This window comes from Takifugu rubripes, chromosome 12, assembly GCF_901000725.2.
Source record: "Takifugu rubripes chromosome 12, fTakRub1.2, whole genome shotgun sequence".
NCBI lineage: Eukaryota > Metazoa > Chordata > Actinopteri > Tetraodontiformes > Tetraodontidae > Takifugu > Takifugu rubripes.
Window position 1 is genome coordinate 1,831,971 of NC_042296.1, and position 25,112 is coordinate 1,857,082.

General features: G+C 47.1%; 3 protein-coding genes and 1 non-coding gene across 5 annotated transcripts; 2 read left to right on the top strand and 2 right to left on the bottom strand.

The window, feature by feature from the left end:
* Nucleotides 1-3,133: 3,133 nt before the first annotated feature.
* dclk3 (doublecortin-like kinase 3) lies at nucleotides 3,134-9,025 on the top strand. Its single transcript, XM_011608905.2, has 7 exons — nucleotides 3,134-3,325; nucleotides 4,374-4,591; nucleotides 5,092-5,223; nucleotides 5,647-6,816; nucleotides 6,927-7,059; nucleotides 7,212-7,379; nucleotides 7,469-9,025. Exons 1-7 carry the CDS (start codon nucleotides 3,259-3,261, stop codon nucleotides 8,191-8,193), a joined length of 2,613 nt encoding a protein of 870 aa, XP_011607207.2. The 5' UTR covers nucleotides 3,134-3,258; the 3' UTR covers nucleotides 8,194-9,025.
* A 439-nt stretch (nucleotides 9,026-9,464) lies between these two features.
* zftraf1 (zinc finger TRAF-type containing 1) lies at nucleotides 9,465-15,735 on the top strand. The gene is made up of 7 exons (XM_011608906.2): nucleotides 9,465-9,979; nucleotides 10,247-10,587; nucleotides 11,404-11,498; nucleotides 11,840-11,983; nucleotides 13,260-13,471; nucleotides 13,557-13,735; nucleotides 14,046-15,735. Exons 2-7 carry the CDS (start codon nucleotides 10,300-10,302, stop codon nucleotides 14,256-14,258), a joined length of 1,131 nt encoding a protein of 376 aa, XP_011607208.1. The 5' UTR covers nucleotides 9,465-9,979; nucleotides 10,247-10,299; the 3' UTR covers nucleotides 14,259-15,735.
* arpp21 (cAMP-regulated phosphoprotein, 21) lies at nucleotides 15,274-24,811 on the bottom strand. 2 transcript variants are annotated; one of them, XM_029844990.1, is made up of 20 exons: nucleotides 24,678-24,811; nucleotides 21,472-21,644; nucleotides 21,225-21,384; nucleotides 21,087-21,125; nucleotides 20,920-20,985; nucleotides 20,729-20,840; nucleotides 20,436-20,574; nucleotides 20,219-20,356; nucleotides 20,044-20,143; nucleotides 19,842-19,937; nucleotides 19,738-19,766; nucleotides 19,578-19,631; nucleotides 19,122-19,312; nucleotides 18,587-18,721; nucleotides 18,393-18,520; nucleotides 18,192-18,263; nucleotides 17,927-18,073; nucleotides 17,708-17,810; nucleotides 17,237-17,346; nucleotides 15,275-17,160 (listed from the first exon to the last, which is right to left on the bottom strand). In XM_029844990.1, exons 3-20 carry the CDS (start codon nucleotides 21,378-21,380, stop codon nucleotides 17,002-17,004), a joined length of 1,974 nt encoding a protein of 657 aa, XP_029700850.1. In that variant the 5' UTR covers nucleotides 21,381-21,384; nucleotides 21,472-21,644; nucleotides 24,678-24,811; the 3' UTR covers nucleotides 15,275-17,001. The 2 variants fall into 2 exon arrangements, with proteins under 2 accessions (XP_029700851.1, XP_029700850.1); XM_029844991.1 differs by lacking the exon at nucleotides 18,192-18,263 and having other exon boundaries at nucleotides 15,274-17,160.
* mir128-2 (microRNA mir-128-2) lies at nucleotides 17,503-17,574 on the bottom strand. Its single transcript, NR_105344.1, has one exon. It is a non-coding gene; the product is annotated as a microRNA mir-128-2 (primary transcript).
* Nucleotides 24,812-25,112: the final 301 nt, after the last annotated feature.

Below are 25,112 nucleotides of genomic sequence, written 5' to 3' on the forward strand. Positions count from 1 at the left end.
ACGACTTCTGCCTCAGCGTCTCTGGTTCCTGTCTGCTCACCTGGTTTCGACTTCTCCGCCCGGCCCCGACTTCGCTGCTGCTCGTCCCACTCCCTGAGCCTGCAACCCATAGACTTTGTGCGGGCCCAGAAGAACGGACTATTACCTGTGTTTCCTGGTCTGCCTGAGTTCCTGTTTGCCCGTGTGTTAATAAAAGTCTTTACTACGGTCCAGCTTTCCAGAGTGCTGCTTTTGGGTCCTAAACTGCACCCGTCACAACCCACCCATTTTCAAGTCCTTTGGTTAACCTGATAGAGATTAGCATTAGCCTACAGCTAAAAAATCCTGTAAACAAACCCATTTTAACACCGTAAATTGCTTTGGATTGCTGCTAAGTGACTAAAATGTCGTACTAATGGGAGGAGGGAGCCAAATCCTCCTGTGTTGTGGGACAATGATGTAAACGTTGTGAGAAACAGACTTTTGTTGAACTTTAAGCGCAAACATGTCTATACTTGAAAAAAATAATTATGTGCTTGGGGGTGGACAGGCCCACACACACACACACACACACACACACACACACAAACCTGTGCACTGACACACCCACACAAGCAGTGGCATTCATTATTCTCAGAATCAACCTTTCTGCCTAGTGATTTAATGATATCATCTAGTCTGCATCTATGGGAGAGTTTTGTAATCTACATAACGGCACGTTACTGCACCGGACGGTGCTGTTGCGCAACGGGTCAGACACCCTGTCCCACTGCCCTTGACCACCATTTGCTCAGGGAGTGTGTCTAAACTCTCACACGTGTGTGTGTCAGACGGAACACATTTGTTGTTTGTAAATCTCTGACATTTGACATAAACAGGTGTGAGTGGGAGACATGGAAAATAACAGAGGTGGGATGAGGAAAGAGGAGGTGAAAGGTCATAGGGATTGAACTCTGAATGTGTTGGCAATCTGTTCCCAATACCATTTATTTGTTTAGTCTTGCGCAACCTTCTGACATAGTGCTGCGAGATGTCACTGAGGTTAACCATAAAACTGAATGTCAGGCTATTTACTGTAATGCACACACCCTTAAGGCTGGGATAAATTCAGTGTTCTAAATAATATAACGTGAACGTCCTGCAGGTGGTCTCCTTAGTGGAGATCCTGAGTGGAGATTGCTGGATTTTGTAAATAATAATAAATATTCAGGCTGGTGTTTCTCTTTCTTCATAACCTGCTTTTGACACTTCAATCTTTCAAATACACCGCACAACCTGTGTTGCACCTTAACATGCAACCTTATTCAGGTTGTCTGTTGTTCTGAGGAGGTATGAATGTGGATCAATTCCAGTGTAGCTAAAAAAAGAACACTGTGAACCAGGGAAAGCTGCTTTTTCTTTTGGCATTCTTTAAGACTCTCTCATCCCAAAGGCTTTGGGGAAAATGGTGAAAACATGTGTGAACGGCCACTCCCTGTTCTGCAGCGCAACTGCTCATCTGCTTCTCTGGAATAAGCTTGATGAGTGAATAATCTCCCTCATCGAGCTTTGAAGTTATCACAGAAGCTTGGGTTTGGCAACAAAGATAAACTTGATGCATCTATTCTGACACTGTTTTTTAAACCAACAAACAAACAAACAAACAAACAATTGTCGAAGCAACCATTAAGTCAACTCACTGAAATGGCAGATTAAAATGTTAGCAAGCAGATAAAGCTTGTCCTTAAGTACCCAGTGTTAAATAGTCAAGATGATTTGCAGATGTTAAACAAAAAAGTGTTCAAATTACTGAGCCCAGAAGAGTGGCCAAATGAACTAGATGAAAGAGACCCTCAGATAAAATTCCTGCATTCCATTGAATTCCTTGGTGGAACTAAAAGACCTGAGGTGTTTTCCCACTATTTTATATTTTCAGTTCACAGATCAAACGTACAGCATAATTGCTATGTATGCCTCCAAGGGATTTCTAAGCTCAAATCCATGAAAACTTGATTAATTGCCAGCTGGATTGCTCATTTATCTAGAACCCCCCCGTCACGCTTCTTCTCTCTTTGTTTGTTTTCTATTCTGTGGCTTGGATTTACTTTGGGTAGAGTTGCGCCACCCGCTGGTTAGACACCAGTACTGCAAATTCAGTGCACGATTGAAACCACTCAAAAACCAAAATTACGGACATGGAGAAAGTTAAAAACAGAGTACACCGTATTCATATTATACCGCAACAATGAGTGTTCTTAAATACCAAAAGGAATGTAAACACACATTTAAATGCCGTTCGAGCACGCTTTATCACCATGGATACTGTTAACATGAGATCAGGATGTAAGAATTACTATTCCGGCTTTTAATCCTGGATTCATACAAGTGTGTGTGTGTGTGTGTGTGTGTGTGTGTGTGTGTGTGTGTGTGTGCGTGTGTGTGTGTGTGTGTGAGAGAGAGAGGGGCGGGGGGGGGGGGGGGGGGTTAGGGTAGAGAAGTGTTGAATTCCACGAGTAAAACTATGGTAACTGTTTTTAAGATTAGGAGTCCCTGTCGCCTGTGTGATTTTACTCTTAACATCCAGCATTCATTCAGTCATGAAAACAGGAAAGGTTGGCGTGTGAGAACATGCAAGCCCTGAAACCTTCTGCTCTACTGTCATTGAACAGCCTGATTTTCTAGATCATGCCAAGCCTAAATCTTGACATTGCCTGTTACTCATCGTTTTAGCCTCATAGACAATATTCTATCGATTATGTCTGTTGAGATAGTCTAGCAGACATTTAGGCTTCATGAACTAATCTGTCATTAAAAGTAGATATTTGTTTTATTTGAATAATGTCAGTATACTTCTCAACGAGTACAAAAAGCCCCATTTATTATAACATGTGTTCGGCAGATTGTCAACTACTTGACGCCAATTGTGTTGTTAATTATTACACAAAAGTTAAAAAAAAAAAACCCCAAAAGATAACATTTTAGTTCACGTCTCAACCGTTTATCATCCACATATTAAATGTATAAAGTATTCTACTTTTTAAGTGAAGCCAGCAACAGACATAATTGAGCTTGTTATTTTGGTTTGTGGTCTTAAATACAAAAATAAAATCATACAGCTTCCGGTGTTGCTGCGTGACGCGTAACCATGGCGACAAATGTAGTTACGTCAGTGCCGGTCTCGCAGCGCATCCCGTTACTTTCTTGGTGAACACAAGCTACGACAGCGGGTCTTTAAAGAGGAATAAAAGTCTACGATGGCTCAGCTCTGTTGCCTCTTTTGATTTTATACCTCATCTGGTGATGACGCCAGCACAAAGAGCCCGGCAGGGACGCGAGGCGGCACGTGAGGCTAAACGGCGAGCGGCAGGTGAGCGATTCAAATTACATTCAAAACAAACACAAACATATTCATATATGTACATATGTATTTTAAAAACAAACAAACCAGAAAAGACTGGTGCAATGGTGATTCCATTTTTTAAAAAGTTTAATTTACTTTCTTTCTAAATTCCTATATATTATAGCCATTCTTTTTTAAATTGCAGCCAAAACGGATATAAAGAACCCCCAGAAACAAGCCACTAAATGTATAAAATAAACGTTGCATTAATTCCCTGCATGTTTAATGTGAGAGACCAGACATGAAAATCCGATCATGGCATAAAACATGATCAAAACATGAGATTTTACCTGAAATCCCATCAAACAGCAAGATCTTTAAAAAGTGAATATTTATGAAATGGCAATCACAGCCACAAAGTGAGACATTCCTGCTTGAACTGTTTCAATGTATTAACTGTTTTAATGTATTAATGTATAGAAGTAAAAAGATTGTTGTGCGTGTGTGAGCCACTCTCTAGGGGGCAGAGGTGTCCTGTTAAGTGATTGGGGGCCCGGTTCTTATCCACAAACCTGTTTCTTTGAGTTGTTCTGCATGTGGAAACAAAACCACAAACACCCCCCCCCCCCCCCCCCCCCCCCGCGACTGGAGAGAGTATCTTTGTGTCTCCCCTGGTGCCAGAAAGTGAAACGTCAAAGATGTCATGCGGCCAGTCACCAATCATGCGGGTCCAGATGCATCCTAACCAGGTCAAGAAACTCATGAGACTTCTAAGCAATCCTAAATAATTCAACCACAGTGGCAAGGTGCTTGAAGAATCTCGAATGGCTCTTGCACTCCCTGCGATGGAAAACACTCAAATCTGATCGGTCGGATTTGTTTTCACACACACACACACACACACACACACACACACACACACAGAATGGTGTACAGTTACTTGTAAGGTTTCCTTTGTATGTGATTCCTGAAGAACACAATGAGGCTGTGGCCTCAGCACAGCGCACTTCCAGTAACGCCGCTATCACTTTCTGTCTCTCATCTCTGTCTCCTGGATTAATTTGTCCTGCTTCAGCTCCTCCAGCTCCTTTGTTGAAGCACCTGAAGAATGCTGGTGGAGCATATCAGACATGGCCCAGGCACCCCTACGCTAAAGACCCGATCCAGAGCTCCCACTTCCCTCCCCCTCTTCCTCACCTTCCTCTCTTACATACCCGGTATGCAGAGGAGAGTGCAGAAAGACCCCATCTGGTCACAGTAGTCTACCCCTCTGGTCAAAACATGCTACGCAAGGTGAACTTTTTATGGTAGTACTATATATTTATAAAACATCCAACAGTCATTCTTAATAATTGCAACCATTAATGTCTTAAATTGGTCAGCAACTATTGTATTTTTTTATTAGGAAACCAGCATCTCTACCTTTTAAGCTATTATTACTTGGTTTTAAGTTTGAATAGCTCCTATTTTGGTTCTGAACAAAACTTTCCTAATGTAGTTATAGAAAGTTTTTTCATAACTACATTAACATGTAAATTGTTGGCCTTAATGTCCCACCCATGTGACCACGGGAGAATGAATAGCTTTACTCTAATGACCCTTGCAGCCCTGGTGAATTCTGATAGATGTTTCAAGGTTGTGTAAAATGTTATTTTAATTACTTTTTCTTTTTTTGCACAGCAATCAGTTTTAACAATAGTTAAACATGCTAATCCCCCTATGCGCCTCCTTTATCCCATTACAGAGAACTCGTAATAATTCAGTGTTACAGTGTCATATTTCTATTTTTCAAGATAACAGTGCTGTTGAACCGCAGGGGTGTGGTGTCCTTTGAGCAGCTGCTCTTGGATATTTCAGAGGCCTTGGGCTTTCCGCGCTGGCACAGAGCCCGCGTCACACGCTTGTTCACAACCCACGCACAAGAGGTGAAGCCTTTAACCTTCCAAGTTGCTTTCCGGGCTCTTTTTTATCTGCCCTGTGTGATTTTATGCTCTGAAATGCCTCATGGTAGCTACGATGTAAAATAATTAGGGACAGGTTTTTGTAAAAAGGGTAGTCCTCTGGGCTGCAAGCTTCGATATAATACGCTACTTTTCACATCAGTTACAGCTGATGGGGTTCTTCATGAGCGGGGCTCAAGCAAATTAACATACGGTAGAACTGAAACACCTGAGCTGAAATTAAAAAGCTCTGGAGGTTTGTTTCCATTTTATCCTTGTTTGCGTATTCAGCAATCCACCACTGTGCCTGACTTGGCTAATTTAAGAACAAAACAAACGAGCAGACAGTTTATGATCATAGATACAAAAACACAAGGCATTAAATATTAAATTCTTCTTTTTAATCAGATTAAAGGTGTTTGCGATTTCTTCCGAGGCGAGCCGGCCTTTCTGGCTCTGGGGAAGTCTCGCCCCGTCCTGAGCAACGTGCAGGAAGCTCTGGAGGAGCTGTTTCCAGAACATTCCCATTACCGGGATGCCGCACTGCGGGCCTGGGAGAGAAAGCTCCGACCGGCGCCGGATAAAACGGCAAAAGCGGACAGTGGCTACAGTGAAGGGATGGACAGCAACAACACACCCCCTGACCCTGACAACACCAAGACCCTGAAACATCACACAAATGCACAACAGCATCACCACATGGACGCACGAGGTGAGAATAAATCCGAAGCTCAGAACTGTCAGAAAAAGAACTCATACAGGAGACCTGCTCAACTACCCAACCACCTGCAGAGGCTGCGGGCGAGGGGCGGGGTCAGAGAGCGCCAGCCCTCGCTCATTGTTCCATTTAGAAGTGGTGAAATATTTAGAGAGGCCGAGGTGGTTTCTCCCGCACTCTGTGAAAAGTGCTTAGCAAGATCTAAACAGAGGCCAGAGCGTATCAATCAGTTACCAGGGAAGACCCCCCTTCCGCCTGTGTCAAGAAAACAGAAAGGAAGTGCCTACGCTGAACAGGAAGTGAAGAAATCCTATGTTCCGACTGGCCCCCCATCATCTCAGCTCATCAGCAGAGAGGAAAAAAGGAATGGAAAGTCACAAGCTCAGGGTGATGAGCAAATCCGACAAGAGAAAAACACCTCTGATGTTCCTTCAGACCACAGCGACGTCACCGAGGAGGACATTGAGCGTTGCTATGACATCGGCCGCGTTGTTGGAGATGGAAACTTTGCTGTGGTCCGAGAATGCCGCCGCCGCGACAACGGACAGACCCTGGCGGTCAAAATCGTGGAACGATCCAAGCTAGCTGGTCGAGAGCACATGATGCAGAACGAGCTGAGCCTCCTCGGCAGCCTCTGCCACCCCCGCATAGTGAGGCTGTTCGCACACCGCCACACTCGGACCCATTCCTACCTGGTGATGGAGCTGGTGACCGGAGGGGACCTGTTTGAGGCCATCAGCGAAAGGGGAACTTTTTCAGAGCTGGAGGCAGGACTGATGGTGTCAGATGTGGGCGAAGCCCTGAACTACATCCACTGCAAAAGTATAGTGCACCGAGACATCAAACCAGAAAACCTGCTGGTGAGTGCTGAGCAGGGTTCCAAACCAGGTCTCCCATAGAAAGTAACAGTTCCTGCAGTTAAATTGCACAGTATAACTGCTTTCATGGCTTCTTTTTTCATGTCTCTCAGATAGAACGTGTCGCTGCTGGCGTGAGTCGACTGAAATTGGGTGACTTTGGACTTGCTATGGTCGTGACTGAACCGGTCTTCACCATTTGTGGCACACCCACATATGTAGCCCCAGAGATTCTCAACGAGACAGGTTAATGCTGTTGACTCTTAAGACTGAAACCTATTTAGCATTACTAGTTATTCCTGTCTAATGACAATTAAACTCTGCTGTCTGATCAATACTTGGTATTTGTAATAAGAGACTGGTCTGATTATTTAAAATTGCATTCATTGATCTGACAGGATATGGCGTTGCAGTGGACGTATGGGCACTGGGTGTTATTCTATACATTCTGCTGTGTGGATTCCCCCCATTTCGCAGTCGGGATCGGAACCAAGAGGAGCTATTCAAGTTAATAAAACAGGGGCACCTCCACTTCCTGTCCCCGTTTTGGGATCATATCTCAGAAGGTAACTTCCAAAACAATACATTTTTTGCAGTGTTTTTTGCATAAACTGGAAATAAGCAATATTCTTCTTGTTTGTGTGTTTGCACGCAGAGGCCAGAGGCCTTGTTAGAGCTCTGCTGCAGCCTGAGCCCACAGTGAGGCTGACCGCAGGCCAGACCTTACTACACCCATGGGTGAAGGCTATGGCTGCGGACTGCCGGCAGGGGGCGCCCAACGACAAGGCTAAAAGAAACACGGTAAAAATGAAAGCAGAACAAGACCAAGCCCAGCAACGGCACCAAAACAATGCCTCAGAACTAACTTCCGAAAAATCTGAATCCACAAAGAAGGAGCCCATCAGTCCTTTTGGCATGCCTGAGGTCCACACTACTAACTGCCGCCTAACCTGCTCATCCAGCAGGGAGGTCAACTTGCAAGAAATACAGGATCTGGCTCCCGAATTGTCAAACACACACTGTAGTCCTGAGAACCGAATGAGCTTGCGCAGTTATTTTAGTGGCCCCGTCACCCAGATGGACCCCCTACCGCAGATTAAGTCGCAGTCACAACAAAACAGCCAACAGTGCTCGACTCTACAACACACGTCAGCTTCAACCAATCAGAGACAAACTGTGTTGGGTCACATAGTGTCAACACGCCCGTCCTCCAACCCAGCAACAGCTTCTTCATCCCAGTCTCTCCATCAGCAGAATTCCAGTTGCTCCCATTATAACGGGAACTCATCCACCTCTCCAAACCCCTCGTTGCAGGACTGCATGGAGCATGTCGCTCACGGCGCCAATACACAATCGCCTCACTGTGAACCTGCTCCCTAACCACATCTCATGCCAATCACTGTGATTGTCCCAGATAATAACTGCTGGTTTAGTCCTTGAACGACCTGCAAATGATGTTATTGAATGCATTTTAAATGACACCACAAATGCATCATGATACGTGTAATAATAGAGGCGTGCACAAGACAAAGAGGAAGACAAATAAAAAACTGCATACTATGTAAAGTCCATGCGTTGCTGGCTAATTTATTGTACTTATTTTTGTCTTATGGTACTTGTGGTTAGATGAGTACTTGCAGGCTAGTGGTCGCTATTTTACGTTGCCTTACTTGATTTAATGACGCCTCAAAACCACTTGACAGCTCATTTTGGATCACTTATTAAAATGTGTGTTTCCCATCCAATGTGCTAAAATATTAAACCTTGTTAGTTGTGGTTTTCATGTTAATTACGTAATTGTATGTTATTTATGGTGTTGCCCTCACTGTAACCTAATAATCCCACACACTTTTTATTTGAAATTAGCAAACGGTTGCACAAGAACAACTAAAGTGGACAAAATAAAAGGTTTTGGTCAAGAACGTCCTAATGAAGGAGGGCCAGATAACACCAGCCTTCTATAGCTGCTGGTTGCAGACAGCTGGGCAGAATATCTGCACGTTCACAGATATTCTTATTTTAGGAGGATCAAAGCATGAAAGCCAGGGGCCCTATGCTTAACCTGCAGATGCAGATACTTACAATATCAGCCTACGAGGGAACTCGTGTACACGCCTGTATGTGAGCAACCTTAGCAGCTATAAGTTCATCATCTTTGTAACCTGCAACGCTGAAGCTTCCTTCCCGATCTCAACTCGGAATAAAAGAAATAAAACCCTGATGGCTCCATATGCGCCTTCCTTCAGAAGTGCCCTTGATTCTCTGACCAGAATCATAATCCATAACCTGCTGCCCCCCCAGTCCTGCTCTTGAATACTACAGATCTGGGTGAGTAAAGGGAAGAATAGCCTTGCAAGGTCTGCAGTCAAGGGCAGTTGAAGCTCTCGGTGAACACCCTGTTTTTTCCGGCTGTAATGAGTAATGGGTCTTTAACATCCACAAACATCAGCAACTTTAGGGCCACCTTTTTGCCCCGTTACCACCACACCAAAGCAGTTTATTTGTTTGGATTCGCCACACATCGTTGTGAATGTTGTAACTATCTTAAAGATATGCGTAGCGACTCAATACATGTTTTAGCTACCCTTCCAAGTTGTGCCATACGCTGAGCAGCAAGTGCGCATGCGCGGAGCCAGAGTCTTTAAATACCCCAGGTCACCTACCACAATAAACATTCCACTGTCAGACAGGTCGGTGGTGCGTTCAAGAACTTCCTGGTACACAGATACACGCAAAATATATACGGCTGAGAACGCAATTGGTGTTTTCAGCCAAACTCCAGGACTTGTCTGTGTCATACCGAATTTGAGCCGGAGTCGTACTGGCTGAGTGCGGTCGGAGGAGACGGACGAGGGGAAAAAAAAGAAAACAAAGATGGCTGTGTAGCCAAAGAGACGAGAACTGTCTCTAAACGCTGTTTTAAGCCAGCGACAGTTTCCGTTTGCCCCGTGGACACAGTCAGACGGTACCGGAGCAGAGACCTTAGACGAGCAGTCGAGCTGGGCAGCTGGTGCACCCCGCTGCAATCTGCTGTCATTGCGAATAACGGCGTCGAGAGCACAAGAACAGCTGAGAGACGCCAGTTGTTTTTGTTCTGCCTGGGCAAAGGGAGCGGACTGCTGTGTTTTTGTCAACGTAGCTAGCCGCATAGGGTGCTAGCCTAACTGTAAGTCACAAAACTAGCCGACGTTTATTTAAGTCACGATGATATTGTGTTGTACTCATGATCTCGCTATTACACAGTTATTAGCTTGTGATATTTGGAGTTGATAAGTGGGGGTGGCGTTTGTAGATATAAGTTAGCCTGATTTCCTTTAGTCTGACAGTCTGCCGCTTCAGCGTTAGCTTAGCCTATTAGCAAACGGTAGCTCTCAACTGACCATTAGCTTGACAGTTTGAAAGCTAGCTGTGAGCTAATCTGCTAATATTTCAGCCTCAGCCTGGTCGCGTCAGGTATATCACATAAATCTCCGGGCAGTCATCGCCATGTCTTCACTGGAAGAGAGAGACGTGGGCGTTGCGGCCGCCCCTGGCTCCTCCTCGGCCGGCCTGGGGGTCGGAGCCGTGGGGGCAGCGGCGGAGGCTGTCGCTGGGGTCGCAGCCATGCAGGACGAGGTCGGGATACGACGAGAAGGGCCCGAGTCTGACACAGACGAACCACCAAAGAAGAGGTTGAAAATTCCTGAGGGAGAGTCAGGAAAGCTGGAGGAAAGACTGTACTCAGTGCTCTGCTGTACCGTATGCCTAGACTTGCCCAAGGCGTCTGTGTACCAGGTAAACACGGTGTCAGCCTCCCCTCCATAGAACAAACTCAGCAGATCTGCTGGGCCTCCAACTAAAAGCCCATCGTGTGTCCCAACCCCCCCACCCCCACCATCATTGTGGTGAATACTGCACTTTTACAGATGTTCTTATTTATTTTACATGCGACAAGCCTCCTCACCGTCCACTTACGTACCATTTGAACAGTGACACCTAGAATAGACGCCGATTTATACTGGGAATTCTACAAAAAAGCCCCCCCTCCACCCCCAAGCCCACCGCATGACATTCAACATATGAAATCAGTCAACACCTTTAACTTTAATGTTTCCTTCCTTTGTCCTTCCCTTCTGTAACTGTTTCAATGGCCTAAAATGCTCTATTTTAGTTTCAGGAGAAGAATCTTAAATATTGGCAGGATTTCCTACAAAGTGCAACACACATGGTTTAAACCACATTTAACTGTTAAATCTCCTCACTTTCCACCGCCCTGATGATACAATTGTTTAAAAAAAACCCATCTTGATTAAAATATGCATTTCATGTTAATTGCATTAACCCAGTTAATGTGTCTCTCAGATCATCTCCAAACCCAGAAAGTTCAATAATAGCACAAAATATATTACTAAATAATCCCTGTCAAAATGCCAAATTAATGTTGTGGAAGCACGTCTAAACCCTTGAAATCTGTTTTTAGAGATTTAAAACAAAATGAATTCAGTTATTCTTAGTAGAACACATTTCTTCTGCATCTACATGAATATTAATTGCATGTGTCTGTCACTTTCCACATGCTCTCTGGTTAATAGTTGCCCTTTTTAACCATAGTGTACCAATGGACATTTGATGTGTGCTGGCTGTTTTATCCATCTGCTGGCTGATTCTCGTCTAAAGGAGGAACAGGCCACATGTCCAACCTGCAGGTACACCAGCAATACGCAGCATCCTTATGTCTTTATTTCTGAAAAACCACCATGAGCAACCTCCCCAAATCAAAATGAGACTCACTGGCTAGTCACCACGAGGGCGATGGAAAGTTGCATCCAGTTTCCTGTTTTTCATTGAACCTCGAGTTTTCAGGTGCCAGAGAGCCTGGATGATAATGATGTCTCCAATTAATGGACACTGTATGTTAAAATGCCCCTCGTCAATTGAACAAACGTATCAAACCTTTTCTTAACGAGATGGTGTTTTGTGGCCTTTAACATTCTTTCGACAGGCCCGACAATTGTCACTCGTGCGTCTGCGCTTTGTGTGTGTGTAGGTGTGAAATCAGCAAGAACCTGTGCTGTAGGAACCTCGCGGTGGAGAAGGCTGTCAGCGAGCTGCCGACAGAATGTACGTTCTGCCTAAAACAGTTCCCCCGCTCCAGCTTAGAAAGACACCAAACAGAGGAGTGTCAAGACAGGTATTCACCACGGAAAGGTCGCTTCCTTCTGCCTGTGTGTCGTGTGTTGAATGTTCCGAGAGGAGTAATGGAATATAAAGAACCGGAACACTAATTAAGCGGAACTGAAAAATGTAATAAATGAGGGTCATGGGTGTGGGTGTGTGCGTGTGTGTTAGAAGCAAAGGTTTTACATGAGGCTTTTTCTACTGAGGACACACCAGCATGTGATCTGAGGAGATCAGCTGATGTGATCACTGAGGGCGGGGGTGCTACTTGTTCTTGCAGCACATTACCAAAATACTCCTTTTACTAGCAAAGCAGGGACATTTTGGCTGTCTGAGGGTTAAGACATGTCTTTTGGGTATAGGTTAGGGTATAGGTAGAGTATAGGTTAGGGTATAGGTAGAGTATAGGTTAGGGTATAGGTAGGGTATAGGTTAGGGTATAGGTAGAGTATAGGTTAGGGTATAGGTAGAGTATAGGTTAGGGTATAGGTAGAGTATAGGTTAGGGTATAGGTAGAGTATAGGTTAGGGTATAGGTAGGGTATAGGTTAGGGTATAGGTAGAGTATAGGTAGGGTATAGGTTAGGGTATAGGTAGAGTATAGGTTAGGGTATAGGTTAGGGTATAGGTAGAGTATAGGTTAGGGTATAGGTTAGGGTATAGGTAGGGTATAGGTTAGGGTATAGGTAGAGTATAGGTTAGGGTATAGGTAGGGTATAGGTTAGGGTATAGGTAGGGTATAGGTTAGGGTATAGGTAGAGTATAGGTTAGGGTATAGGTAGGGTATAGGTTAGGGTATAGGTAGGGATGGCTTCTTAAGGAGCTGGATAACCCCTTATGCCCATTAAAGTCCTTACAAAGATAGAACTACAAGAATGTGTGTGTAATGGAGAGATCCTCAGTTTTATTGAATTTGCATGTCTGAAATCCTATGAGGTTGTTGCCATAGTAATGGCTGGCCCAAGGTGGGACAGAGGTCATTGTCTCCATGACAACCGCCATGGTAAAGTGTCAGGCCGGTCAAGCGGCGTGTGCTATCTAAAGGTGATAACCGAGCTAACGTTAAATCCACGTCATTTATCTAAAGTTGCCATGAGGATTTAATTACCCCTGGTCAGTCTGGGGCAGCTTTCAGATTGTCAGTAGAAAAAGACAGCACACGTGTAATTAGCACATGTGTAATTAGCGATGGCACACACACAAAATGATCTGATTAATTATTACCTGTTAAACCAGGTCTTTGTGTCCCCGCTTATGTCATTTAACTTCCATCTGACGTCTGGTTGCCAGGGTGACCCAGTGCAAGTACAAGAGAATCGGTTGCCCCTGGCAAGGTCCATTCCATGAGCTGCCAGCGCATGAGTTGGAGTGCTGCCATCCCACCAAGACTGGGACAGAGCTGATGGGGATGCTGGGAGAGATGGATCAGGACCACCGCAGGGACATGCAGCTCTACAACAGCATCTTCGGCCTGCTTTGTTACGAAAAGATTGGCTTTACAGGTGAGTGGAACTTGCGTCACCCCCATTGATGTGTGAAGGTTTCCACGGTTCCCGAGCACCTTCTCCTCCCTCCGCCTCCTCGCAGAGGTGCAGTTCCGGCCGTACCGCACCGACGACTTCATCACTCGCCTTTACTACGAGACGCCGCGCTTTACTGTTCTCAACCAGACCTGGGTGCTGAAGGCCCGCGTCAACGACTCTGAACGCAACCCAAACCTCTCATGCAAGCGCACCCTTTCCTTCCAGCTCATACTCAAAAGCAAGGTACACACACACACACACACACCTCTGACATAATGCATTACACAGCTCAGTATTGAGCCATCACAACGAAGGCTAACCCTAACCTTAACCAGAAAAGCACATTTTAACCAAGAAACGTGTGTTTGACGTCCTCACTCGTGGATGTTCAGGTCCTCGGTAATAAAATGCACGCTCACACAAATTTGGATGGCGCCCATCCCTGTTTGTGAGCCACATTCACCAGATCGTCTCTCCAAAGATCGATCGCGCCTCGGATCAAAACCTGAACTAATCCAGCACGTGCGACACGTGCATGCGTGTGTGTGTGCAGGTGAACTCTACTCTGGAGTGCTCCTTCCTGCTGCTGAAGGGGCCGTACGAAGACGTGCGGATCACGCCGGTCATCTACCACCACTTCTTCAGCAACGACACCAACGAGACCGACTACGTCCCTTTACCCATCTCCGATTCGGTGGAGTGCAACAAACTCTTGGCCGCCAAGAACATCAACCTGCGCCTGTTTATCTTCCAAGTCCAAAAATAGAGATCGGGAGGAGAGGAACCGGAGGAAGAGAACGATGTTAACAATGAGGAAGAGGAGAAACAGGAAAGAGGTGGAAGGAAAGGAGTGATGGAGGGTGAAGGGCAGAGAGAGAAATGGTGGAATTAAAGAGACACCACTGAACCACTGATACCTCTGTACACATACACACGTCTCCACTCACAAGGATGCACACACACACACTCTCGACACAGTGCACACATTAACACATACACACACACAGATAATACACCACTAATCACACTTACCTCCTTTTTCAAGATATGACACCCCTTTTCATGGGGAGCTGTGAGTTACTATTGAGATGGGTGGACATGCTTATGGGATGGAGTTATAGGGTGACACAGGGATGGGGTCGTTAGTGTGTGTGTGTGTGTGTGTGTGTGTGTGTGTGTGCGCACATGTCAGTGTGTGTGTATGTTCTGGTCAGGTTAAAGTGTATCTGCGGAGACACTCAGGAGGTCAGGTCTGACCTTTCACACCTGGTACCCACGTCTGTGTGTGTGTGTCTGTGTGTGCGTGTGTGTGTGTGTGTGTAAGAGAGAGACTGAACAACAGAGACGGTTATTGGACAGGCTTTTAGAGTGCAGCCTTAATTCTTTAATGTTGAAATGTCCAAAGATACAACAGTGTGAAATGTTTGACTCTACTGAGCTGTTCTTTGGACATGTGAATGTGCGTGTGTGTGCGTGCGTGCGTGCGCGCGTGTGTGTGTGTTCTCCTTCTTTTTGCTTTGTCTAATCAGCCGGTTCTTTTTCTGTTATTGACTGAATTCATGGGAGCAAGGCAGTGGTAAAGTTGTGAATCCAGAACAGATGAATAACAAGGCACCACCCTCACCCGGTGACCCTCGTTTGCCTCCCGACAAGGCGAGATGGCCCGGCTGCATGTATATTTTAGTTTGATTTACTTCCTATATTTAACCTTTAACATATGCGATTTTTATTTCTTTTATCCTTAAATATTTAAGTACCTGTGAACTTTTTTTTGGGGGGGGGGGGGGGGGGGGGATTGCGTGTGTATGTGTGTGTGTGTCTGTGTAAAAAAACTACAATCTTAGACATTTAAATCAAATTCCTCCAGACCTTCAGGGGTCTCCAAATCTCCCAGTGAGCCACTCAAATGAGGTCGTCAGAGAATCCAGGGCCACCACTTCATTTTTAACAGCCCCACAGAGAAGACTATCTAAAAAAATACATCATTTAAGTTTTTAAAAGAAAGTGTTAGTGTGTGGCGAGGGCGGGGCCGTGTGTGTTTACCACAGTGAGATTCTAGCATTAGACTTACTTGAACGACGAGATGTTACTTATGTAGATTCTGCTGGAAGGCAGATAGATCTCTCTCCTCCTGACCTCTACTTCCTGTATTTCTGTGTTTTAATGCTTTGTCTCTATGCCAGTGGACTCACTCATCTCACTACGGCTGTACATGTGCCTTTTATTAAAGATCGTGGAACTGCTGTGTGTGTGTGTGTGTGTGTGTGTGTGTGTGTGTGTGTGTTGGGGGTTGGAGGGTCTGTGGTGTATATGGAAATACAGAAATGCAACCAAATTGGTAAAAGACGAGTACCACAGTTGTAAAAGCCAGATTTAATTTAAAGTGGTAATTGATACATTTTCTTGTGAACGTAATGATGCACATCAACCAACCACTTATCAAAAAGAAAGAAAGAGTGCAGATGCACTCGACCGTGTGCAAATACAAACTGAGTATTTTTGGCCACTGATCACTGTTCTAAATGTTGGTATGCAACAACATCTATTAATCACATTCGCCTGCTCGATTAATAGTATTACAAATGTTTCAGTGCTTTGGCTTCAGGTCACAGGAGCCATTTTATCATGTCTGCAGGAAATTCAATAGTGCAGGGAAATTGCCGGCTGTGGATCTAAAAAAAAAAAAAAAGAAAATCTGTATTTGTCTTAACTTCTTAGTCATAGAAATATAGTTGTAAAATAATAATCGGTATGATTAAATAAATACAAAAGTTAAAAATAGAATTCGCATCTATAGATATAAAGATTGCTACAAACCGGAAATAAAATTAATAATCTGATTTAAATGGCCTGTTTGAACGTCAAGACGGTGTGATGAGCGTACTCGAACACAAGGGGGCAGTATAGGCGCGCAGATTAAATAAGGTAAACGCTATATGGGTCTGGTTTGTATAGACTATAGGGACAATGATCAAGTCGTTGCATGAAATATGCTTGTTATTCCTCTCGCCTCGCACACACCCAGCTTATTCAGTTGCTCACCCACAGTGAAAAGATTGTGGGAACAAACAATAATAACACATTCATGTAACGCGCTTCATTTCCTGGTGTGTGTATTTTTCTGCACGCGCATTCAGTCAAATGTGACACATCAATTCAGTCACAGCAATTTATTCTATTCACACAGTGCATTTCCTTAAAACAATGTATAATTTACTATCAATATAAAACTCGATTTGTGTATATAAATTATGCATTCAATACAGCAGCTCTGATAGGCGATATCTATATATATATACTATTAAGCTTTGGTACAGCAGTACATTTACTGTATGCATGTGAGTGCATGGGTGTACATGTGTGCACATGCTTGATGTGCCCTGTTGGCATCATGGAGAGGAAGTCGAGTGTCGGTGAGGTGGTGAGGGAGTGTGAAGAATGGCGTTGCTGTTAACTACGTGTGTTCACACAGGAACTTCAGTATCATCACTCCATCTGTCGAGGCATCATCAATACTGCGAGTTCCAGGCTGGGCCGCTGAGGTTGGCACAGCTGGGCGGGTGGCAGCTGCCGTGGTGGGAGGGCGGAGCGACCACACAGCAGTATCCTCCCTCGCCACCTATCTGGTTCGCACCTTTATTCTGGGGATAGGATACCGAAACACCTCCCTATAAAAAAAGCCAAAAAGAAAAGTGAAGTTTGAGAGAAGACTCAGTGTCCAGATGTTCGGCTGCGCTGCTTTACCTGAACCAGGCCGCACTGATGGGAGGCCATATGGGAGTAGGTCCCGAGGACAGTCTGGGCCTGGGCGTGTGAAGGCGGCTGCTGCACACCCAAAGCTGGGCTGTAACCAGCTGCAAACACAGCACGTGTACACCGTTAGGGGGATTTTATGACCGCGTTTCTATCAGACAGCCAATGTAGGTCAGCCACTACAGGTGCGTGGGGAGAAACTGTACGCAGATGAACGACGGGCTTGAGGAAACACTGACAAGTGCGTTGAGCAGAAGCAGCAGGAAAAGAGACCGGTTCACTGTGAGACCCTCAGACTACATCTCTGACAGTGTAACGGCCCCCTCTTCTACCGCCACAGCTTCCGTCTGAGCTGCTTGCAGATCGCTGACTTTCGCTTGTCGTCCAGCCCTAATCTTCATCCGACCCCTCCCTCATCTCACACACACACACGACACACTCGCGCACGTGGGTGAGCTTTACCGGCTGGTTGCACCGCTTGGCTGTGGATGTGCTGGCTTGGTGAGACGGGTCTACAGGGGTGCTGGGCTGAGGTAGGGTACTGGCTGTAGTAATATAGAGGCACCTATAGAAGGATCACATTTGTATTTATTCTTGATATTTTCCTACACATATAGCATCATAAAAAAGCATCGCAAGAGTGCACGTTGGCCTGGTGAATCTGAAGGACGGCGTGTGCACCTGAGGCGAGGGTTGGCAGTAGCTCTGGGGTTGTGGGGGGGGAGGAGGAGCTGCATAGATGAAGCCCTGACTGGGAGGGTAAACAGGTGTGGCCTCGCCTGTCGGCTGACAGCTCACGTGCGCGAACTGTGCAGAGAGCTCTTCAATCTGGTGGTTTTCAGTAAAAAAGAAGAAAAAAAAAAACCAGGTCACACACGCAGACACAAACGGGTGCACGTAAGCCGCACACACACGCTGGGGCGGAATTTATCAGAGCGATACCTACTGTGGCGTACGGCTGCGAGGGGGCAACGGGCATCTGTGGGGCAGTGTAAGATACAGACGAGTACTGAACCACCTGAGACACACACACACACACACACACACAGGGATACACAGATAAAGACACAAACGTGGGACAGAATGCACATTGTGTTGAAAACCTCTTCCTGTGTGTGTGTGTGTGTGTGTGTAGGGGGGTGAGTACCTGCTGCTGTTGCTGCTGTTGGTGCTGCGAGGAAGAGCCGTGCTGCGGCGCCTGGCTCCTGATTGGCTGCTGTGTGTCCGGGGGGTTGTACACCGCGGGGGTTCCATCAGGGTTAAGGAAAGGCTTCCCTAAGAGGGTAAACGGTTGATGAATGCATATAACGAGACATTTCCTATCAAATGTAGTTTCGCTACCTGTATGCGGGTTCACTAATATGCTTCCCGGCGGGATCCCGTTCTCCATGATGTAGGATGAACCGGGCTCGTCCGCGATGGCAGGAGAAGACGGGAGAGGGCAGGTGGGGGGCAGTCTGAACAGCGAGATGGATGCTGGAAGACGGGCGGGAGACGACAAGGACATTATGGACGCGGCAAATGATCACGTTTCAACATCCAAATACACGTCAGGTCCGCCTGAAGCGAAGACAAAGTGAGAGCCGTCCCCGAGCGCTGGGCCCCCCCATCGCTGGATTTTGCTGCCTGATCGTGTGAGAAAAAACTGGAGGTGTCGTGAGAAAATTTACAGCTCTGGTGTGAAGATTTGAGCAGCGAGTTGAGTTTTCACACCAAGAACTTCCACCGATTATTAAGTTAATTAGATGCGTCAGAAAGCGGCGAGATTTCCACTGTGTGCTGACGAAACGGGCGCGTTAGAGAGCGGAGCGGCACCTTTTTGAAGGTGCGACCGAACAGCGGCGCCGCTGCCGAGTGTTATTCCGCAAAGACGCACCTGTGCCGCGCGCGTCCCAGCTGTGGGTGGCAGGCTGGCGGGGTTTGGGCGCGGGACTCGCCCACTGGTAGGAGGAATCCGAGTCCGTGCTGCTCCAAGGTTGGGGGTCGTTGCTATAGCGACAGTCCACTTCAGTGCTGCTCTGCCTGCTGCTGCCTGTCCAGCTGGAGCCCGAGCTGTCGCGGCTGCCCCTGTGAGACGCAGCCACAATTATTCTCGTGGCGTCGACTTATTTCTGTCCCTTGGACTTGTTCTTCAGCGCGTGAGCGTCACGCAGTTTATGCCGGTGAGCGCCACATAATTAACAGATGGAGGGATTGTTGCAAAAACATAGGAATGGCTTGATGAAAATCATAAAGCCCGATGGAAAATATCTAGCTCTACATTCTTCTGCCGCGCCTTGGTAAGCGGATTAAGATGATAAATTACTACATATCCCTGGTGACAGAACTCTACCTGAACAGCTGCCTTCTCCTCTGGGTCTCAGCATATGGATTGTATTCCTCAGCCCTAGAAATGTCACGCACACACACACACACATTTATTAATGTTCCCCTTTAAATAGAATAAACTGGGGGGGAAAGTCACATGGGGCGGAGAAAAGAAGTGGGATTACCTGGTCTCTGCATGGGCGCCATCCTGAGGCTGGAAAAACACCGGAGAACTGTTAAAACGGCGGATCTTTCTCTTTATCTGCCTGTCCCTTCCTCCCCGTCTCACCTCTTGGCTGAAGATTCGGTCTCGCGCCCGTTTATACTCCTCCTCCCTCTCCTCCACTGACTTGCTCTGCTTCTCCCGCAAGGGGTGAAGTCGGGACTGCGGGGAATTAACGGGTCAAAAATGCTGACAGAATTCCGATCAATTTTAATTACAGAGAAAACCCCAGGGAGACGCGCGGCGAGGACACAGAGGACAGACAGACCTGGTCATCGGAGCTGTTGTCCCTCTTCAGAATACTTTTCCAGTGTGTGATTTCTTCCGTGTTATCCTTGTGCACCTCATCTAAGAAACGCTGCTCTGGTCTAAAAGACACCTGCTGTTAATCCAGATGACAGACGGGAAAGAGGCGCAGACGGGGGCGTGTCATGCTGACATACATGCGTGTGCTGCTGGTCCGGTTGATGATGACGGACTTCCCCGTCTGATCTACATTGTGCTCCATGCCGAAGTAGGCCGCCACCCGGTGGACCAGCATGCGGTGGTAGGACGACATTTGTGGGAACTTCTTAAAGGGACTGAGAAGAAGGAAGCGTGTGAGCCTGGGCTGGGTGGCAAAACGAATGTGTCTTTATTGTGCACCTAAAGCTCACGCACCTATTGCTTGTGATGAAGTCGATCATGTCCTGCTCCAGTTTTAGCAGCGTCATGCGGTCCCTGGGGTTGCTGTTGAGGGTGTCAACCATAAACTGGTGCAGGTCTATGCCGGTGGAGTCGGTGTACTCCAGGCTGGACTCTGGCAATCACAACCAAAATAAGCTCGTACAATACTGTACGGTATAGACAACTCCCGAGAAAACTGCACCCAAACACTTCTGTATCCATTTTCTTGCACTTCAGGTTGCCTTTCATTTATAAGACATTGATCATACACACACACGCACACACACCTTTGGAGAGTGGATGCTTCTTTGGATCGGCACTCCCGTCCCCTTCCTCCTCCTTACACGAGGTTCTTTCATTGACATTGCAACTGGAGGAGACGTCGGGGCCTGGAGCCGCCTGAGGGGGGGCGACCATTGAGAGCATAAGAGGCGTGATGACGAGGATGAAGCGGCGATGATGTAAGCCCGTGCCTTACCTGGGGTTCTTCAAATGGCGAGGACTCCTCACACACGGCCATGCTCCGTACTAACTTTCCTTTGGCCTGCGAGACAAGTAAACAATATTACAAATTCATAATGTGTGTGTTGCAATCAATGACTCCAGCCGGAATGAGTAATGAGAAGCGTGGTCATTTTAGCATACCTTAACTTTTTTCTTTGGTTGCGCCTGGTTACAGGGTTGCTGCAGGAGAGGGCGCAATGAATCATTAACAGGATTAATTGGGAGGCATAGTTTCAACAATGGTTTATCGCTGACGCCATGCGCGCGGGGGAGGTTTACCTGCTGCTCCAGCTTCTTATTGTTGTTGCTACACTCATCCTTCTGTTTGCAAAAGGACGGAGGTGGCGATGGGGAGGGGCAGATGATTAGATCGCACGCTGTCGCGTCACAGGGCGTTGAGGGGGCGTCTGCACTTTCTGCAGCCGCTTCGTTCATCCTTCTAAAGGAGGTGAAACGACGTCTGTCACGTGGAATAACTGCACTTCTCTTGCACGTGTGCGTTGGGAACGGAGGACGCAGCCCCTACCTTTCTGGAGTTGTTTACTGAAGAGCCTCACAGGTGAATGATGAGGTCATATATATCCCATGATCCCGTGGGGCAACAAGAAACACAATTATCCTCTTTGCCTGTGCTCTCCTTCCCCGCGGTCCCTCTCGTTGCTTCCTCTTTACTGGCCGATGGAAAGCAGCCTGAAGTGACTGAGCGCCAGGGAAGAAAAACAGCGTTAGTGGCCGTTGTGCAACACACACACACACACACACACACACACACACACACACACACACACACACACACACACACACACACACACACTCTTATCAAATAGTAGCCAAAACATAAAAGCATAGCTGCTAGAATTGACATCAAGAAGCTAATCCGCATGTGTGTGTGTGTGTGTGTGTGTGTGTGTGTGTGTGTGTTAACCTATGTCCAGGCATCTCACACTATGTCCAGGCTTGACAGTTAATTGCTGCTTAAAGCTTATTACTGAAACTGTGGCTGTGCTTGTGTGACAGCAACATACAGGACGGGTTCATTTTACATCTCTGCAGCTCATGTCAACACATGTCTAGAGCATGTGCGTGTGCATGTGTGTATGCATGCGTGGGTGTGTTGGTGTGTATGCACTTCTCAATCTTTTCTTAGAAACAGCAGCTGCAGAGAGAGTATTATCTACTCAGCTGGCATTGATATTCCCAGAATGCCGAGCCCAACCACTGATCCCAGCAGTGAGAATATTGCGGTACCAAAGAGACATGCATGCACGCACAAACGCACGCACACACAAACGTGCGAGGAAGTGGCATTGTGCCATATTTTACCAAAAGGGCCAAAAGTGTTCAGTGGGGACACGTTCTGCTCCTCGCAAAGCTCAAGGGGACACTTATTCCTGTAACACTGGGCCACAATAATTAGCTCAGAGGATGCGGGGGTCCCAAAACATGGTTATTTAACACCCGACTGGAGATAACAGCAGTTTTTTTTTCTGTCACCCTGACAGCGATCAAAATGGTGTTTCTTCCCATGGTGGTGAATTCCACTACATGACAAGAGCAGTTCCACAGAGACGAGATATTCTTAGTAAGGCAAAGACATGAATGCAGGCGTTGTTACAATATTACAAACGCTGCGAGATTTTGATTTTTGATTTTGGTTTGTTGTTTTTTAAATTGTGATACCTCCACAACGGATTACACGCTGGATGTGAAGCATCTCTGCAGCGCCGCATTAAACAGCAATGTTTTTTTATTGATAGGTGATGAATAATTGATTAATCAAGAAAATAATCAGCAGTTTATTAGAGCAGAAACACTGCAGTTTACTGGCTACTGCAGCTTATGCTTACGAGCGCCTGAGCTTAATGGACTTCTGCCTAATGCCTGGACATAATTACTTGACAGGCTCACGATTGGCTTTCAACAAAGCGTGGCGTAGCAGGTTTTAGCCCTGACAATTTGGAGGAATAAATGTGTGTGACTGTGAAATAGCAGAGCCCATCAAACCGGGTCATGGGAAGACAAGTGCACATCGAGGCAAAAGAATGGCGTGAAGCAAGAGGCGTGAGAGGGAATACAAGATGAATGCAAGCGGAGGATGAAGAGGGACCAGGAAACGGTCCGAAGGGAACTTTAGAGGTGAAGCGGGGTGAAGGACGGCTCCGGGGAAAGAGGGGAGTGAAGAATGGGTGGGTGAAAGGATTGCGGCACAGCCTGTCCACAGGCGTTTTGGGAGACGGCCGTGAAAAGGGGGATTTGAGTGGCGCTACCAGTTTTTGAGCTGAGCGCTGCAGAAGCGGCCCGCCGCCCGGGGAGAAGGTGTGACATGATCATTAGTGCGTGACGGATGGCAGCGGGGAGGCAGGGAGCGCCAGTACCCGCTACATCTCCATCCATCTGCTGCTCTCGCCGAAGCCCGCAGCCTCGAAGCCACCTACACACCAGGACACCTTTATTCAGCAGCCAAATGCTGCCTGGCTCATCCACACGGGCTCACAGGCAGGCCAGAGGGAAAAGATCCAAACGCTGCTTTAGCTCGCCATTGTCAGTTAAACCGAGTTATTTTAAGTGCTTGTAATTAAGACCATTGAGACATCTTTGAATTGCGGGGCTAAAATCCTCAGAGGCTCGCATTTCCTCTGCGGTGGTCTCGGGTTTGGCTGTCCAGAAAGAAATTCTGCTCTGATTTCTCCACCATGTGCAAACTCCAGTGTCTTGGAAATCTAAAGGAACGACACAGAAGCCGCCACAGTGTAAACAGTCGCGCTTTCACCAAAATGAAGGAGGGATTTCATGTTTTCTCCTTGAGCTCTGGGCTCATTAGGAAAGGATTCTGGGCAGCTCTTTGAAGAAGAAGGTGGAATTTCGCAGAAATCGTGAAGGCTTTTGTCCCCCTTGTGCATCGTGCACCTGATGCGCCGCTGAATCAACCTGCACCTCCACGTCACTGAAACCCACAATTATTTCCCAGTGCACTCAAAGCAGGAAAGTAGGCCGTCCTTTGAGTCATCGCCACCTGGGCGGCCACAGCAACCCCGCTGCCCCCGGTGTCTTAGTGGGTAGACAGCTGTGTCCCTCTGCAGCTGACATCAAACTGAGACCGAATGCCTTCGTGTAACAACAGCAGACAGACAGGGCTGAGGACACCATTAGGACCGTTTACAGCACGCTGGTCTCGGGTTTAGACGGAGGAAAATAAACAGGTATCATCTTCAGACTCAACTTTGTGGCAGCCCTGATGACCCACATAACGGGACAGGAGCAATAACAGAGCACGGTCAGGTTTGAAAGATCCACTTTCTGTGTGTGCGTGTGTGTGTGTGTCGCATTACCCTGACCCAGGCTAAGCTGACACACCGGGCTATTTTTACACCGAGACAGGGAGTGGACCTCCTGCTCTCGGACTTCAATGTGCTGTCAGCTGCATGAACCGCAGGATCCAGGAGGCAGCAGAGGGAACCAAACCACGGACCAATTAAATACGGCTCAACGGCACACCGGCTTCACCCCCCCCCCCCCCCTCACAAAAATAGAGAATTAAATCAAATCAAATTTACGCGTAAAAGCCCACAGCCGAGATTCGGCCGCTGTCACTCAACCTGCGGCGACGTTGATGCTAAAATCGGTTGTTTTTATTCTGATCGCTCCAAATCGCGATTTAAGCAACAGCGTGACACCCGCACAGGGGAAACCAAGATCAGCCGTCGGTGAAGCTCGGGGGCTCCGTGTTCTTACCGGAAGATGCCGCAGGTCTCGTCCTCCTTCCGGGGGCTCTTTCTGCCGGTGCACCCTGCCGAAGACCCGCCGCTGAACACTGCCGGTTGACTGAGGGCTCCTCCGCTCCTCCTCCGCCTTTTGCCTGAGCCTGGCGGAGCAGGGAGGGAGGGGAAGGGGGAGGAGAAGGGGGGGGGGGGGGGGGGGGGGGGGGGGGGGCGAGGGGAGGAGAAGAGGGGGGCCGCCGGCTCTGAACGCAGGGGCCACGCGCCCACACGCGCCCAGGAATTCACGCGAGTCGTTGTAACGTGGATCCGTGTCTCGTGCGGGACTTGTTTAATCCGCTCCAGGCAGTTTAATTAAAATGAATGTTGCGGCACGCGCTCGGATGGAGCTACAGTAGCTGTCACGTGTCCCGACAGCTATTTGGAACTTTATTTACCCTTTTAAATAAAC

Excerpts from the sequence above, each read along its gene's own strand:
- arpp21 (XM_029844990.1), bottom strand. The coding sequence starts at position 21,380 with ATGAACGAAGCGGCTGCAGAAAGTGCAGACGCCCCCTCAACGCCCTGT. Across the intron at positions 17,811-17,926 it reads ACTGCCAACCCTCGCCTCAG|GTGCCTCTATATTACTACAG; the intron begins GTGCACACGCCG and ends ATCCTTCTATAG. Across the intron at positions 17,347-17,707 it reads CCAAGCGGTGCAACCAGCCG|CTGGTTACAGCCCAGCTTTG; the intron begins GTAAAGCTCACC and ends CTGTGTTTGCAG.
- zftraf1 (XM_011608906.2), top strand. The coding sequence starts at position 10,300 with ATGTCTTCACTGGAAGAGAGAGACGTGGGCGTTGCGGCCGCCCCTGGC. Across the intron at positions 11,499-11,839 it reads GCCACATGTCCAACCTGCAG|GTGTGAAATCAGCAAGAACC; the intron begins GTACACCAGCAA and ends GTGTGTGTGTAG. Across the intron at positions 13,736-14,045 it reads AGCTCATACTCAAAAGCAAG|GTGAACTCTACTCTGGAGTG; the intron begins GTACACACACAC and ends GTGTGTGTGCAG.
- dclk3 (XM_011608905.2), top strand. The coding sequence starts at position 3,259 with ATGACGCCAGCACAAAGAGCCCGGCAGGGACGCGAGGCGGCACGTGAG. Across the intron at positions 3,326-4,373 it reads GGCTAAACGGCGAGCGGCAG|CTCCTCCAGCTCCTTTGTTG; the intron begins GTGAGCGATTCA and ends GTCCTGCTTCAG. Across the intron at positions 7,380-7,468 it reads TTGGGATCATATCTCAGAAG|AGGCCAGAGGCCTTGTTAGA; the intron begins GTAACTTCCAAA and ends GTTTGCACGCAG.